The sequence below is a fragment of the Sorex araneus genome, chromosome 4, assembly GCF_027595985.1.
Source record: "Sorex araneus isolate mSorAra2 chromosome 4, mSorAra2.pri, whole genome shotgun sequence".
NCBI classification, from domain to species: domain Eukaryota; kingdom Metazoa; phylum Chordata; class Mammalia; order Eulipotyphla; family Soricidae; genus Sorex; species Sorex araneus.
The window spans coordinates 17,967,692-17,986,329 of NC_073305.1; the positions used below are offsets into that span (position 1 = coordinate 17,967,692).

The following is an 18,638-nucleotide window of genomic DNA, read 5'->3' on the forward strand; positions in this document are numbered from 1 at the left end:
AGAGTGGGGAGGGGGGCTGCGGGGCTCCCCAAACCCCCCTCCCCCCAATTTTTAGTCGGGGCTCAAGGAAGCGTAAACGCTCCTGAAAGCCTGAGCCATAAACTTCTCCACCAGGATAAGCATCAAAGGCGGAGATGACCGCAGAACAAATGAGGATGTAAATAATTAACAAAGATTTTAAACGAAGATTGCGGAAGTTAGGATTTCAAAGGCATTTTACAGAGGTGAGCTGCAGGGCCCAAGGAGAAAAGAAATGGGGCTTTTATTTATTTATTTTTTTTGCCTGGTTCCATGAAATGGTGACAACACAGAGAGGACCAGAAAGAGTCAAGTCTCATTTAAATTCCAAGTGAAAGGGGCCATGAGTCTGTTCTTCTTCATCATTACCCCTTAGGAGACCGGGAAATTTCTGAGAGCCTGGCGTTTGTGAATTCCTACCAGACAGTTCCAATTAAATATACACATAATTTCTTACCAAACTGCACTAGGCTGACATTGCAGGTTTTTTTTTCTTACTGAAAAAAGGAGGTTCAACCCACCTCACATCGGCTAGTGAATTGTTTTTGTCTATAATAAACTCCGATATGATTAGGATTTAAATTCAGTGTATACAGACACTTTTTCATAATTAGTATCTGTATATGTACTATAATTTCCATACACAATTATACATAACAAATGTATGACACATGCACACGGTATCTGCTATATCCATAATTCTTATCCACGGAGCAAATCAACCTGAGTATGCAGCAAAATATTAGATCGTTTATACTGTGTCTGAGCTTTTTTCTTTTATCCCCCTAAGAAGCAATTTTATTAAAAACAATTTACATTTTCAAACAAGTACTATTTTTATTATTAACATATATCTTTCTCTTTTTTGTTTTTGCTAAACAGTTAAGTTTTTCTGGCTTCACGATTATTTTAGTGCTTGATATCCTAAGGGATTCTGTTTTTCAATTTGTTTTCTCTTTAATACACACTCAAGGATTTTTTTCCTAGTGGATGGATAACCCTATTATTGTTTTCAGCTGTATTTATATGGATAAAAGTTTTTTTTTTTTTCCACAGCAGTACCAAGAAATAATGCAGCTGATTCAATGGAGAATATTTCAGAAGTCTGAAGACAATGAATGACATTTTTTCCCGTAAGGTAAAAAACTAAAACATCCCCTAGATTTAACAGAAATAAGTTACACAGCTTGCATTCAATTATAACACAATTCTTAAGGAACTGAGGCCATAAGAGCATCAGTGAACGACCTGATCTCAGAACCTTCCCATCTAAAGATGAAGAAAAACCCCAAGAAGTGACAAACTAAGCAGACTGTGCTGGCCAAGTGGTCTTGGGCCACGGCATGGCTACTGGGTCCTTGACATTCTGAAAATCCCGACTGAGTGAGAGCCTTCAGCCACCCTGTCTGCCTCCCTCTCTTGCTGGCATAGAGGACGTGGCCCACTCATTTATGGGGCAGCACCAAGCCAGGCTGGTGAGAGATGCCTGGTGGGCTAGAGAGACATTAGGGCTCTTTTTTTTTTAATTTACTATTTAAGTTTAATTTAAATACATTAAAAAGATTTTTTTTTTAATTAGTGATGCACAGTGAGGTACAATTTGAGAGACATTAGGGCTCTTGCCTTGTGTGCAGCTGACCTGGGGTCCCCTGTACTCTGCCAAAAGTAAGTCCTGAGTGTAGAGTCTGGAGAAACCCCTGAGCATTGCCAGCTGTGGCCCTAAAAACAAACCCCCCCAAAAAAAAGGAAGAAGGAGGAGAAGGAGGAGAGGAGAAGGAGAGATGGAGAAAAAGGAGGAGGAGGAAAAAGAGGAGGAGGAGGAAGAGAAAGGAAAAAGAGGAGGAGGAGGAAGAGAAAGGAAAAAGAGGAGGAGGAGGAGAAAGGAGAAGGAGGAGGAGGAGGAGAAAAGAGGAGGAGGAGGAGGAGGAGGAAGAGGGGGGAAGGTGGGGGAGGAGAGGGAGGAAAATGTGCAGGGGGAGGAGGAAGAGGAGGTAATGGAGGTGATGGAGTAGGAGGAGGAAGAGGAAGAGGAGGAAGAGGTGGTGGTGAAGTAGCAGAAGAGAAAATGCCTCGAAACTCTCCTTCCCCAAAGGTGACGGGAGAGGGGCACTAAAGGAAACAGACAAGACTCCCCCCTCATCTTGCTCCCTGAGGGTGGGGGGGAGACAGCTGCCAGGGGCTGGGGAGTCAGACTGATACTCCATTAGATCCCTCCCCTCTTCATTTTGGACAGAATCCAAAGTACAAAACTATGATTCTACAAACTTCTTCAACAAAGAAGCAGTAATTCCTTTCCTCAGGGGCAGTACTGTATTCTGTATTTTTTTAATAGGTGTTGTAAAAATTGATTAAAAAGAAAAAAAAAGAAATCCAAACCCTCAAATTCTCACATACTAAACAATCCAGCTCTAAAAAAACTTGCCAAACAAGAAGTGTGAAAGGAGGTTCCTGCCACTCTAGGGGATGAGAAGAGGAAAGGAAACAATACACGTGTTGGGGGAAAGTGTGTTAATTTTCCTTTTACTCCCCTTAGCAAGATGGCACTGTATTGTTATCTCTTGCTAAAAAGCCTATGTTTAGACTGGCAGGAAGAAGAGAAACGCTAATTTCCCTGCTAAGTTTAAAGCCCTTATTTACTCAGTGCTATACTGAACCGGCCAAGGTACACGAACCTGAATCTGATCCGCCGGTACATGGATGATGTGGGGCGGCCTGTCGCCATGGTGATGCACCGCGTTGCTTTCCTGCTCATAAATGGCATCGCGTTCTGGCTGGGGAAGACTGAGGAACCTTCGGATCATGGAGAGGTTCTCCCACAGGGTTCTGTTCTCAGGTGAAGGATCTTCTTTCCAGCGTAGCAACTCGCACAACCATCCCTTTGAGATAAGGACATCAGAGGTCAGTCAAGTGCAGGCCTCTGAGGGGCTGACCGTTCCCATTCGCTCCGCAAAAGGAAGACCCTGTAAAGTGAACTTTATTTTTTTAATATAATCTCAACATACTTCTAGCTGCTTTAAGAATTTCGAAACCTGCTGAGAGAGTAGCTGTGGCTCTGGAGGAAGCACGTTCCGTTTCAAATAAATGTCCAGGTTTGCTATTATTCTTCAGACCCCCAAGGGCAGGCCCCAATGGCCATGGACTTGGCAACAGGAGAAAAACCAAAGCTGTTTTGCATCAGGTCTAGGCCCAACCTGTTTGTCTGGTGAGCCACCATCTGAGGACTCTATAGCACAGATTGCTAGAAGATTTTTTCCTAAAGGAAACCCCTATGTATAAAGGAAACGCAGGAATATTTACGTGTGTGTGTGTGTGTGTGTGTGTGTGTGTGTGTGGTTCTGTATATAAAAGAGAGAAAAAGTATGTGAAATACGCATAGGTGATGTAAGAAAGAACACTGTCCATAGGTAAGGCACAATGATTAGAATTCTCCCAGAAAGGAATCTCTGGAACTTGGTGTCCTGTTTTTCTACGTGCAGTATCTAATACATGATTTGTCAGCAAGAATTTAGCATAAGAGCAGCTAAGAGCCAATGGCTGTCAAAGCCTGAACCCCGCTGATACCCGGTAAGGCCCAGTTTGCGAGCCTCAGCCTCTTTGTCAAGTTCACTGCCTGGCATGTTCCAAGCACCACCTTGGCTCTGGCTGTCATGTCAGACACTCTAAGAATGGGGTAGAGAGGAAGAGGAAGGATGTCCTCTTCAACCTCCACCAGCCAAGATGACCAACTGCTGTGCTCTCCACCAACAGTTCATGGTTAGATTCTTGTCTGGAGAAATGACTAGGAGCTATGTAATCTGGAGATTAGGTGAAGGATCTTCTTTTCGGGTCTCTGCTGACCCACTACCCTGGGATGGCCAAGGATAAGCTAACTCAGTGCTACAAGGCATCTGCCCTCTTATCCCAAAAGGACAACTCATTGGAACTCTTTAATTCACTAAGGACAGCCTTCCATCCTTTTTGCTTCCTCTACCAATCCTTGACATTATACCACTTTCTTATTGGGCTTCCTCCTCTTCTCTACCCTCCCTACCTCCTTCCAGATCTCCAACGAAACCATTCTCCATCTCAGGTTAGGTTCCTTAAAATAGAGATTAACAAAAGGGGTTCCCTGAGAAATCCTAGTAAATTTATTAAAGGGAAAACCACATCGTTTCTTCATCTGAATTTTACAACTAGCCGAGGTCAGTGTTTGGATTTGGTTTTCAAACGAAACCTTTGAGGTAAAAACAGAACGGTATGGCTTTCCTTCTCTTCAGAAACATCAGAAAGAAAATTATCTTTCCATCTACAACATAAACTGGGTAACAAAGTCCAAAATGGCTTGTTTGAGAGATTTTACAAGAAAAGATGGAACTGATACATTCACTCCCCAAGTCCCACCTGCCACGCAGCCAACAATTACTGCTCCTAAACCTTATGAGATCTACTAATTTTTCTGAGAGAGCTTTGATTTTCTACTCAACAGGCTTTTTAATTACACAAATATGTACTTAGGGATAGTCAAGCACTCACATTCAATGCCACTGAGTGCATAATTCATGACTAAGAGAGCAAGCACCAGACTGAAGATTCACCTGAAAGAATATTAGCTAAGTTTATAAAACCTAATTGTGGTGACAATGTCATCAACTATACTTCTTGTCTTCTTGTGGCAACTGTCAGCTATTTCCAGAATATGATCATGTTCACATTTTAGCTTTATTTGTTATGACCCATATTATTAACCACAAGTTATATTTGAGTACTAGAAAGATGTGCTACCTACTTACACATGGTACCTTGAAGACGTCCAGTTCCTACTGGTAAAAATTTATTTGCTATCTGGATTAAATCATAGAAATATTTATTATTTTCCAACATGAAAGCTACTTCTTAATACTTTGCCTTCAGTTTTTGATGCTGTGCAGATTTTAGATACATATCTTTTGTAGACTTGAATATTAACTATAGCTAACATTTTTGTCCCTATCCCATTTATCCACGTCTTTAGCTGTGGCCAATGATGGTCCCCAATGATTGAACACAGTTAATGAGTACAATTTTATTTACCTTCAAGAGCTACTAGAAGGTTCACAAAAATTGTAATAGAAATGTAAAAAAAAATATTTTGGAGGGTTTTTGAGCCACATCCAGCTGTGCCCAAGGGCATGACTGCTTAGGATCAAACCCAGAACTTGTGCATATAAAACATGAATCCAGCCGTCTCCCTGGCCCCCAACTTAATATTTTTTTTTAACACAGCTAGTATTTCAATAAGTGTTATTAACATTCAGCACCAAAGATTTTTTTTAGAAATAAATTCTTGTAACTAAAAATTGCTAAAAGTTAAATTAAGAATGATTCATGTAAGCAAAGCTTTCTCAAGAGCTGAAAAACTCCAGTAATTTTTCAAATCCTTTAAAAACTTTTAAAAGTAATTTAGAGATCAGTTAGCACTTGGATATATGTGAAAAAAACATGTGGATCACAGATGTTCTTTGGAAAAGAAAATCATTAGTTCTTTTAAAATGGTTAATAATGATAGCTAATTCCTAAACAATCGCATTCATGCTGGTTGAACAAATATTTCAGAAAAAGAGCCTTGACTCATTCAACAAATATTTTGCTCATATTGTCACTTCTGTGTCTCTATACTTATGAGATGGATCTTTATTTTTATTAATTGCCCATGACTAACATAACATTTCCAGTAGTCTGCTATTAACCTCTGCCCTTAAATAATACTTCTAATTCCTTATCTAAAAATAATTTGATGAATTATAACTTCGAAGCATGTTTCTGATAGCCTTTTAAGAGACATGATGGTTTTAAAGACTGGAATCAGATGCTTCTTAGGGAAATATTTAACGGTGCAGCTGGGAACTGTTAGTTCTACAAGGATATTCCAAAAAAACAAGGCAGCGGGAAGTGCTTTCCTTGAGGTACGTATCTCTTAAAAAAATAATGGGAAACAGACATTTTGACATGCTACTTCTTTTATCATCAGATAAATAAATTGTGCTGGAAAATATAAGATTAATTCTATTCCTATTTTAAAGTCTTGGAATATTCTGTCTACGTCAAATTCTATTCATTACATTGAGACTGCCAATTATGACAACAATCTGATCTATGTCCTTCAAAATGACTAAAGAAGCCAAATACCATCTAATTTCCCAATACCTTTTTATAGGTGATTTTTCCATAAGTGAAAACTTAAAGCCCTGTAAGGCTATAGGTAGGAATGGGGGTGGGGGCTACTCTCTAAATTAGATCACAACTATTCTGAATAGTAAGGACAGGAGAATAATAGTCTCAAAATAATGAAACGGATCCATTCTCAAAAAACTAAAATGGCACAAGGAACAACCTAAACTTTAAATGTAGTAAATTTGCCAAGCAACATTACACTGCATATAAAGAGGGCAAAATATAAACAGTAGCCACATGTAAATAAATTAGTAAAACTTTCAGGATGTTACTACTTTTCAAACTGACAAAGTTTAATTTGACACCTTCTGTTCTAAACCCTTTGTTTCTATTCAAAATCACGCCTTGAGCTGTTGCTATCAATCACAGCGCTCCCCCTATTACTTAAAAAAACTGGCATGGACCCTGAATAAGCTGAAAATGCCATGCAGATGAATTCTGAGATAATATGTTCAAACCTGTTATATACAACACAAATCCTGCAAAGTTATGTATTGTAAACCTACATTTATTGAGAACTAAAAGTCTTAAATCCATCTGCCACAAAGGAAATACTGTTATGTACTTTATAGTAACCAAGAACCATCTGCAAATGTCTTGCTAACGTAAGCAAGAAAACGGTGCAAAAGATGCTAAACCTAAGACTGCATGAAATAAATGATATTCTTTTGACTGGTTCTGGTTAGGAATCTATAAAAGAAACATTAAGATTGGGGGAGAAAAGAAAAAGAGAAAATCTGGAATGACTGCCAAACCGGTACTGGAAAAAAAACAACAACAACCAAAACAAACTCAGTGACAACACAATAGCAATTTATTATGGTCCATGAAACACATGACTGTATGCTCATTTTAAAGGAAAAATTAGCAGTTCTAAACTCAATATTCTAATGATGTGCTTTACTGACAGAATCTTGTTGTACCACATTTAAATAAAAATCCTGGCACCTTCATCTCTCAGCTGCTAATTTCCAACCAAACTCAATCTCTGATTTCTACTCCACTCTTTTTAGAACAGCAAATTCAAGTCAGTTCACTTCTAACACTTTTACGGATGCAGGGTGCACAATGATTTTAATTGAGTCAGAAAAGTAACCTCCTTTCATGAATGAATTTATTGTACCTATAAAGCCTCTCACACATAAAAAGAGAAACTTCCTAGGACTGGTCTCTAACAAAGTATGAGAACAGAACAAGAACAGTTTTATAGAAGAAAAGAGAAGTTGGCATTCTCTGCAAGAAAAAGTCATTTACTACAATATAAGATATGCACGTATATATACATATATACACACACACATTTTAAAACCAAGAGCTATAAAAAGAGAAAGAAAATGACATATAATTCATGCTGCAACTAAGAAGGAAAATACATTTTAAAAAATATAATGGTAATTTGAGTTCTAAAAAGCAAAACATTTTATAGTATGTATTTATTCCCCCTCACCCTCTTCTTTTATAGTGTTATTTGCAGGAGTATTTTGTTCCAATCTCTGGGGCATATAGTATAATAATATATGATATTAAAAGAAATCAATCTAAATAGGGAGGTATTTGATACAAACATTTTAGTGGAAAGCATGAATTACATTTTAGCAAGTAGTAAGAATAAGGATTAAGTACATAATCCATTAAATAGTACTTCTAACAAAAAATTCAGCACTGTAGACTAAACTACACCAGGCATTTTGAATGAGTACATTTTCAACAACAACGAACTATAAAGCTAGCAATTTATCATTCAGCAAATAATTTTCTACTTTTAAAAGAATCTGTAAGTGTTACTTATGCTAATGAAGACAGTTTTTAATCTGCCCACAAACATGCTAATAGAGGGCAATTTTTTTTTTTATTTACAAAGCTGTCTGCACTCAAGGGTAATTTTGTATCAATGTTCTATAAGCTGGGTGGAGGGGGTTAGATGTCAGAGCTACTGAATTCTACACCTTTACCATTAATGTTTAAGGATAACACAAAAGCTGCAAAATGACTAATGATTTTTAAACCATTCAGGGGTGGAGGGGAAGAAGGATGTTCATTTTCCTACTTTTTATTAAAAGCTTTATATATACACTACTGAAACGTATTACTTCCTTGGGGTACCAATGAACAGGCACATCTGGGGGGGGGTGCGGAGACAACTCCTGGTCTGAGTATGAGGTCTGGATGTTTCACACAACTTCTAGCATTTTTAGAGAACAATTATGACACTTTGAACAGTGAGAAACAAAGCAGTGGCAAAGCAATACTGAAAGCATTTTAAATTATTTACTAGGTTAAAAGGGTGAAATGATACTTTAAACACATCAAATTTCATTGTCTAGGCCATTTTTTGGTGGCAAAGTAATATTGATCTTTCCAAATGCTTAAAATTAACTATTTTCCAGAAGGTCATTATTTGATTAAAGGCATTCAAGTTGAAGGCAAGAAGTGATGTACTTTTTCTTCTTCTCATTCAAATCATCATGTAATTTAATAAAAGCCATCTTATCGTGTCCTGTAATAAAAAAGCTTATCTTACGATACCGCTCTCCACCTAACATATTAACCTTTAAATTTATGAAGTTCTTTAGAAGAAAAACCTTTGCTAAAGCAGATTATTCTATAACATAATGAGAGGCCCCCACTATTAACATTAATAAAGATACATGTTCTCCATGGAATTAGTAGGAAATACATTAATCTTTCTCCCCAGTTTAATAACATCCACTACGTGTAAAGTGAAGTGAATCTCAGCAGGCGCTCTAACTTTTCCTGCTAAGTTAACATTGATTTTATTTTAAAAAAACATGGGAAAGAAAATTGTGCAGAAACACCAGCAGTATACACATTTTCTATTCTAAAAGTAGTCCTATTGTATTAAAATGGGTTTCAAAAAGATAAGGGTGTATCTGTGTGTGCATGTGTATGTGCACACACATATGCTCATGTACCGAAATACATTTAAAATGGTTTCTAATACTCTTATTTTCTAAAAAGGTCAATCATGATATTTTAATTATTACCATTAAAATTTTTCCAACCTGTTTTTAAATGCTCTCCAGACACATAGTTTATTTTCTGAAAAATTAAAATAGTTTCAAGTTAAAATTCAAACTGACTATGCCTACCACACTACTACTATAACTCTTTGTCATACTTTCTTGAAAATAAAATAAATTATCATAACCTCATCTCCTCTATAATGTAATTCTAAAAATCTGTTAAGAAAGCCTGGGTTTTGATTTGAATTATTATTTCACTAGGTTTAGAGCTTTGGTTAAGTTACTAAAATTTTCTAGATCTCAATATTTTTCTCTACAAAATGGGGGTAATTTACCACCATTTCTAAGATTGTAGGAATAAAGTGAGAGGTGTGATATATGTCATTAAATACTATTTTTATCATTGTGATTACTGAAAAGACAGTCAACACAAAGGGATCTGAATATATAAGGAGTTAATGAAAAATAATTCAGCTGCCAAAACCTAATCTGAACCTAATCACAAATCGGTTCTCCTCACATGGAATTAGACTACTGAGTAGCATCACAATCTACCCAGTCATCAAAGCTAAAATACTGAACATTTTAATGGACAATACAGAAGGAACTGCTGAAAGTAGAAATGTTTAGCATCACTTTTATAACATAAATACCTTTTTATTTGTTTTAGAGTCACACACAGTAGTGCCCATGTGTATGTGCACTGGCTCTGCACTCAGGAACCACTGCAGGCAGGCTCAGGAGACCATATATGGTGCCAGAGATTGAGCCTGGGTCAGCTATGTGCAAAGCAAGTGCCTTACCTACTATCCTATTCCTCTGGTCCCAACATAAGGGTTCTTTTTGAACCCTTATTTCTGAGAATTTACCTGCAGAAATGATAGAGGTACATGCAGATATTTAAACTCTAGTAAATGTTTGGATGATTATTTTTATAAGTTCAATTTTTATAATAAAAGGATAATTATTTTACAATAGAAGTTCAATGTAGCTTAAACATACCTCAAAATATCATTAAAAGATATGTATAACAAATGAATAGATGTATTCTTATATGCCTATAAACATATTTACATATTAGTATGACCATATACAGTATATAAACAAGGCTCTTTTTTGGGTAATTAGGATTATGGATATTTTTATGGTCTCTATGCCTGAATTTTTTGCTTTTTCTATGGCAGCTATGTATTGCTTTTTTATTAAAAAAAAAAAAAGTTGGGGCTGGAGAGGTAGTATAGTAGGTATGGTGCTTGTTTTGCACCTGGCTGATTCGGGTGGATTCTGGGACCACATTTGGTCCCTTTAGACTGCCAGAAGAAGCCCCGACTGCCGCTGAGATGTGATCCCGGGGGACCACACGTGTGCAGCCTCTCCGCAGTTGGACGAGCATGACTCCAGAGGCCAGCTAAACTACTTTTGGTATGGGCAGCTCCTCGCAGAATGTCCCAGACTGAGAACTAAGCCACGGCCCCATGCCTGCCCAGGAGGGGAAAGGTATTTCTCTCTCTTGCCTTTTTCCTTGCAGGGGGTGAAGAGCGTGGCGACCGCCATGTTATGAAGACCACAGATGAGAGTTACAAGCCTGCAATGATCCAATATCTGGAAGAAATCTCCCTGGACTTTAGTTGCTTAAACCGTGCTGCTGCTGCGGCCGCACGACCTCATATCTCTTTACAACAGGTCTGACTCTAGTGAGGAACTCCTAACAATAATAGTGAGGTTTTTGTTGAAATATTGAATGTACCCAAAGTAAAGAGAAAGTAAAGTGAAATTTATTGGTTGGGGGGGAGGGGGCCGGGATGGGAGGTGTACTTTATTTTTTGGTGGTGGAATATGGGCACTGGTGAAGGGATGGTTGTTTCAGCATTGTATAACTGAGACTTAAGCCTGAAAGTATTGTAATTTTCCACATGGTGATTCAATAAAATAAAATTTTTATTAAAAAAAAAGACTGCCAGAAGAGATCCCCGAGATCAGAGCCAGTAGCCCTGAGCACTGCTGGGTGAGTCCTCTACAAAACCAAAAGCACACAAAAATAATAAAGAGCTTCAATTACAAACATGATCCTTTTTATTCCTTCAAGAAGGAAACAATCATGAAATCCTGCCAATTCTATCCTCACAAAAGGCCTCTTAAATTTGATCCTTCTCATCCCTACTGTTCAAGTTGAGACTCAATATTTCTTTCATGAACTAATGCTGACAGTTTCTTTATTCCACTCTATTCCCTCTGCTGAGTTTCACTGATCACAGACATCTGTGTACACAAATAGCCCTTTGGATGGCACTCTCCTCACTTTCCCTCACCCAAAGGGACTAGAGATGCCCCAAGGCTCACTTCAATGTGTGAGTGGACAAATACGTGGAACAGAATATTCTCTGCAACACACCGAATTGGCAGTTAAGTTGGTGGAACTGAGAAATAAAAATGGCTCAATTTGGGGCCACTTAGAGACAAGCGGCATACACGCCTCTATAATTTCTGTAAGCATCATGCCGTATCAGAAAATTCAACAAATTGTATTCAGAGTGGTGCTCCATTTCAAAGCAGCAAGGTAAAAACTGAGGTCAGCTCTAACAATATTACATACAGTAAATAGGTGCTTGCCTGGCCTATAGTTTGAGTTCAGCATAGGATGTGGTTCCGGAGCACTGCCAGGAGTGATCCCTGAGCACAGAACCAAGAGTAAGCCATGAACACAGCTGGGTGTGGATAAAGCACCCTCCAATTCTGAGGTCAGTTTACTATGCTTTAGGAGAAAAATTGTATCACTATAGGCGTCTGTCAGAGGCAAATACATTTTTCTGTTTAGAGAATCTAAATGGCAAACTTCACTCTCCCCAAACCTTTCAACTCAAACACATTTCTTATACTGTAATTTTATAAAGCAAACTTATGTTGCCTTCTAAAGTCATATTTACAGCATTCTTTTCTACTTAAAAACTATGACAATTGCTTTAAAAAAAGTTGAATACCAATGTTGCATGTACAAAAAGGCCTGAAACTATATAGAAATACAAATTGTAAAATAAATTTTTAGGTAACAATCTACCTGATAGAGTGACTTGTTTGTTTACAAAAAAACTTATGTTATTTTACACATTTTTTTGCCACTGCATTTTCTACTGATTTATATAAAACTTTTAAACAGTGCTGATAGCTCCAAAAAATGAGCTATATTCCCCATTATGCATATTTAGGGCTGAGAATTAAAAATTTAAATCTTCCCTCTATGATATCCTAGGAGAGATAACAAAGAATTTTTAAAACCAGGGAAAGGCAATTCAGGATTGTGAAAGTTATGGGAATCATATCCTAAGAGGAACAATCAAGCGGGCAGGGTCATTATCAGCTCCCAAGTTGCTTATGATTTTACTGACAAAGTAACACCCATTCTGTGGCCAAAACCCACATCATTTTATCCATTATGCAAACCTACTAATCAGAAGTTGACTTAATTGAGAGACTCCACTCTTGCAATTCACAAGTAGGCGTTAAAAAAAGAGAAAGCGCACATATTTCGAGAAGCCTCTTGCAGCTCGCAGTGGCCATGGCCACGTTGGAGCACTGGCCCTCTGCACGGCCTCATAACCACTCACGCTATTTGCTTCCGGGGAAAGCAGGCTTAGGAAGGGCACCTGGAGGGAGAAGGCAGAGACAGAGGTGGTGGTGGGGGGGGAACAACAGAGAGTGGATTCTGGGCCCCACTTTTATCTTTCCAAGCACGGGATTCCCACGCCTCCTGCCTAGACTCCCCGAGGAATCTGCTGAGTTTGGGGAGGACAGAGTATAAGCAAACTAAATTTGCTTCTAAATTATTCCGTCATTCTTTAAATAATTCGTAAGTGCCAGTTACGCACAGATTAAAAGAAGATGAAGGGGCAGAGAATAAGGTGGTTTTTCTGTCCAAGGAAAAAGCAAGAACTCAAGCTTCTGGTGTTAGCTTTGGTTTGTTTGGGGGGGCGGGGGCACACTTGGTGATGCTGCACTCAGGAATAACTCCTGGCAGTTCTTAGGGGACTATATGGGACGCCAGAGTTTGAACTCGGGTCCATCACATAAAAGCAAATGCCTTACTAGCCCCACTAGCTGTACTATCACTCCACCCCCAACCCTTTGTTTTAATTTATTTTTTTAAGATTTTGATACAAATTGACAATAAAGGTGTTAGTTCAAGAGGTCGGAAAAACAGCACAAATGGTATTATAGTGTTCAAATGGTGCATGTTTAGCATGTTCAGGTATTGTGTTTGATTTCAGCACCACTGGAGGTGATTTATTTTCTTTTTTAAATGCAGTTTAAGTAGCAAAAGTTTCTAGTCTAGGACAAAGACACCCCTAACAAAATCCTGCATTTATGTGGCATTAAAATGCCAGAGAAAAGATTGCCTTTAATACTGGTTTTTGTTGTCACTTTAAATGTTATTGTAACGATCATAAACCTTGCTAATACAGACTAGGATAAATGCTACTTGAAAAATCACTGCATCACAGTCATCCCATTGCTCATCGATTTGCTCAAGCAGGCACCAGTAACGTCTCCAAGTGAGACTTGTTACTGTTTTCGGCATATTGAATACACCACAAGTAGCTTGCCAGGCTCTCCGAGAGGGGCAGAGGAATCGAATGTGGGTCAGCCACGTGCAAGGCGAACGCCCTATCTGCTGCGCTGTCACTCCAGCTTTACTTGAAAAATAAGCAAATTAAAATCATTATCATCATCATCCCATTGATCACCGATTTTCTCAAGTGGTCTCAGTAACATATAATAATCAAAAAACAAGGAATGTTCCAAAAATAAATTTAGAAATTCTTGAGCTTATATGCTAATATTTGTATTCTTATTAAAGTATTCTCTACACACAACATTAGTCTAATTAGTAATCTCAGTTCATTTGAGCCATGAATCCTTCTAGCAGTCTGGCAAAAGCCATGGCTGATGCCCTGACTTAAGTAATGCCTAAAATAATGTATGTAAGATTATGAAGAGAAGAATTACAATGAAAGATAGGTTCCCCCAAATATGTGATACTGTAGTGTGTTCTTTATGAGCACACTAAATAGGCTCTAACAAAAGATCTAGTAACAAATGTTTAGTGGTGAGCAAAACAGTATTATGAAAGATGTAATAACTTTATAATGATATAAAATATTTGAGATTTTATTGGTAATAAATTCCTAGGTATTGCTAACACTACTGTGACTCACTGAATTATATTCAAGTATACTGAAAACTGAATAGAACGTCAAATTTAAGATATTAGTGAAAATCAAAATTCTTTCTTTTCTTGCTTTTTGGGTCACACCCAGCAATGCTCAGGGGTACTCTTGGCTCTGTAGTCAGGAATTACTCCTGGCGGTGCTCAGGGGGCCATATGGGATACTGGGGAGCGAACCTAGGTCAGCTATGTGCAAGACAAAAGTCCTACCTTCTGTACTGTCGCTCCAGCCCCGAAAACCAAAATTCTTTTCCTATCTAAGTCCAAGGACCACTAGGGGAGTGTGGAGTATAGATATAATAAATGTGAGTGTGTGTGTGTGTATACTAAAACATTTCCAACGTTCTTCAAGGATATATATAAGCTTCTAGTAGAATAGCAAAACCTTATTATTCATGGATTCATGAAACAAATTTCTTGATCATGCTTTTATTATTAAAGGAGCAAGTCTCCAAGAGATGGGTTGGAGAGAGAGTAACTCACAAGTGCAATGGTTCCAAGGTATCCTGAAAAGACCTGAGTTTCACACAGAGGTGATTCAGCAGAGTCCAGTTTGGATGTAAGGTAGAGAGCTGATGACAAGCACCACTCCCATCCAATTCTCAAGTCAATCAAAAAAGGCAAGATGGAACTGACATATATTTCAGTTCTGGATGGTTTTCTACCCACAAATAGTAATTCTACAGTTATCATTTTTTTTTGATTGGCAATTAAACCTGTATATGCACCTTACTGTTTTATCCTGGTCCTGTTACAAACGCAATAAATGGTTTATAAGCTCCGAATAAAGCATCCACATTAACTTAGTTAACTGCAAACCATCCAAGTAACTATAAAGGTAGACGAGATTAGCACAATATTCTTTGAGATATGTACCGAGAGAGAAATATGAAACAAATTTTTAAAGAGAAATAAAATTTCCCCAATAAAAGGGGGTGAGGCAGCAGGATAGACGCAGAATGGAGGTAGGAACAGGCATGGAATAAAGGTGTGGGGATGTCATTAGGATACAGGTACTGTAGTGGAAAGAAAGGAGGAGGAAATAGCAGAATCAAGCAAATGTTCCTATTCTCAAAATACTTTCCTAAGAGCAAATGGTTACAAAACATTTGTATTGGGTTTTTCAAATATTTAAATGCAAGGCTGAAGGAAGTTCAAATAGATTTTAAAAAAGAAAACAGCTATGGAGATAGTACACTGGGTAAGGTATTTGTCTTGCACACAGCTGACCGGGTTTGATCCCTGGCACCATGAATGGTCCCTGAGTCCTACAATAAGTGATCCCTGAGCACAGATTGGGAAAAACAAAAAAAAAATTTTTAAGAAGAAAATGAGTAGAAAAGATGGCAAAGCAAGAGGGGAGGTAGGAAATTGCTGAGCATAAATCATACCATAACTGTATTTCAATTCTTTCTTTTTTGGGGGGAGAGGGAATGGGAAGACTCCCAAGCAGGAATAGGGATAGTCAATCCCAGGGATACTCAGCCAAACAGGCTAGATGGTTCAACTGTAGCTCAATTCTAAATTTATCCAAAAAAATATAAAAGTGATTTTCTCTGTAGGAATTAAACTCAATGTATAAGGCTTTAGTGCTTCTGGTTATCCAAGGTCTAAGTTATTTAGTCTTTTTTAATCAAAGTACTGAAATAAAAATCATTACCCACTAAGCTATTACCCTTCCCCCAGTCTCTAAACATACAAGCAAAAATTAATTGCGAGCCAGGAAGAAAGAAGGCAATTTAGACAGTAACAGCTTGGCACAGACTGAGCTAGATTTTCTAATAGCATTTGTCTGTTTGTGAATGTATATTTTACTTACAGCCTTCACTTCCTTGACCTTATTGAAAGTAATTTATTTTTACCTAATCTGCATTTCATTTAAGCCACAAATACTCCATCAATGGACAAGCCAAGTGGCACCCATGGCAAGCATGACTCTCGTATTGGTATGGTTTGTAAGATGGATAAACATTTAAAGGGGACATTTGGGGAAGGACACGCCTGAGTAGCTATTAATGCTACAGGTACTGATTTATGAAAGTGCAAATATGAGCTTCAAGATAGTCTCTCCAATCAAGATGTCATTTCTACCTCCTCCTTCTTGTTAACTCTCTAATTCACTAACCACACATCCTGTAATTTCTGTATAGACTCCATCTATTTTTACCTTTTTCATGAGTCATTCTTTTCAGAACATATTATCAATCCCCAATCACCACCACCACCCCTCAATGGACGTTTTCAGACACAAGACCAAGAAAGACTGAAGAAGGGAAGTTTTTAGTAACCTAAAATCAATCATGCTGGTGACCACCACCTCTTAGGCCAAATTTACTCTACTGAGTGCCAGTCTGGAAGGAGAGATTGGCAACTTACCTAACAATAACTGTGGGCTGATTATATGAATCACAATATTCACATAGTGGATTTCAAATCATCAACTCTGACTATGAGCCATTCATAAATAATCAGGTCGGATACAGACACCTCCTTTCCCAAAGCACTTTGTCCCCCTAAGCTAAGCTTTTCTGTCACTCAGTACTGCATGTCTGTGCTTCCCTCCCTAACACACCTGTAGGCAAGCACCTTTAATCAAAGTGCCATCTTCTTTTTCCTATTATGCATCCATTTCAGCAAAGGTCCTAGATCTTTGAGGGGCATAAGGCATAACCTAACCCAACCGACTTTACTCCCTGAAGGGGAAGTTAAAAGCCTCCAAGGAAAACAACTTTTAAGGAGCTAGGCAACACAGTAGTATTGAAATGAGGACTACTACTCTTCACAGTTCTGGATGCTTTCTCTGAAAGATAGAGTTTATGGACAAGTTGTTATGTAAACCATCTGTGAGTTTGCAAATTAGCTGCCATTACCCTATTTCTATGGGACGCAGATAATCACAGATAATCAAGAATCATATCCCCCTCCTATTCCTTTTAGTTCCAAATAAAGAACTGAAAGGAATAGTAAAAACGGTGACTTCAATAATGAAAAATGCAGACGTCCAGAAGAATACTAATATAACATAAAAGGAATCATTTTTCTTTCCCATACATTTTTGGAAGGGCCAGAGAACACTGGGCATGAACAAATGTAAATTGGCTGGAAAAAATATCATTGGACTCAAAAGACATAAAAAAAAGTTTGCAAACTACTTTTCTACTGAAATCTTCACCTGTGACTTATCTGTTAATAGAGGAAACATGATTTTTTATTAGAAAGGAACCTCACAGGATACATCAAGAAAATTATAATTTCTTTGAACAAAAATTGTGTGGTCTAATTAAATTTAATGGAAAAATATGCTCCTTCCTTATACTCAAATCACTGTCATCCCGTTGCTCATCAATTTGTTCGAGCGGGCACCAGTAACGTCTCTCATTGTGAGACTCATTGTTACTGTTTTTGGCATGTCCAATATGCCACGGGGAGCTTGTCAGGCTGTGCTGAGTGGTGGGATACTCTCGGTAGCTTGCGGGCTCTCCAAGAGGGGCTGAGGAATCAAACACGGGTTGGCCTCGTGAAAAGCGAATGCCCTACCTGCTGTGCTATCAATTCAGCATATCGCTCCACCAAGTAGTCCTCATACTCAAACTAAAGAATCTTAAATGCCTTTCAGACCACAGTACTCCTAAATGACAACCTTTTCTGTCTTTTCTTGTTCTCTTCTCTATAACCATGCATAAGGGCATAGAGAAATCTTACCAAACGCAATTTAAGTTTGCAAACAAGTAAAAGTAGGGCTTGAGTTTTTTAGGTTGTAAATGAAATTTTAAATTTTCCTAGGAATTATCAAAATTTCTCCAAACTACGAGATCTCAACTACGTGCTGGCTTAGCAACAGACCCTGAAGTAGTTGTGCTTTAGGCAAGTCTGAATTGTTAAAGCAATAGTGGTAACAACAAATACATAAGCTGTAATATTTTACCCTCATTTTTATTATTTCTTAGATTGAACTTAGGCAACGACACTGCTAATCAAACTTTAGCACCCCAAACACAGGTGATTGCAGCAGTGATGGACTGATACTGATTAAAGGTTCTGCCACTGTGTTAAGGACAATGTGGTTATATCTGGACTCAAAAGGGAAAATAGTGGTTGTGACAGATCAGTGATGTGGAGGGTCAAATCTACCTTTCACACTAACTATATCTTGCAAGATGACTACAAAGATAAGGTAGAGAAGACCGAGAAAAGAACTGACCTAGTGGTTTGGTATTATCCATGTC

The 18,638-nt window shown here is 38.1% G+C and overlaps 1 protein-coding gene across 4 annotated transcripts in view; it reads right to left on the reverse strand.

The window, feature by feature from the left end:
* Positions 1 to 18,638, reverse strand: part of SATB1 (SATB homeobox 1) — a 106,239-nt gene that overhangs the window by 4,356 nt on the left and 83,245 nt on the right. For all 4 annotated transcript variants that reach the window (XM_055134715.1, XM_055134714.1, XM_055134716.1 and 1 more), the window contains one exon: positions 2,691 to 2,894. In XM_055134715.1, coding sequence (XP_054990690.1) covers positions 2,691 to 2,894 — 204 coding nt within the window. The remainder of the gene's footprint in view (positions 1 to 2,690; positions 2,895 to 18,638) is intronic.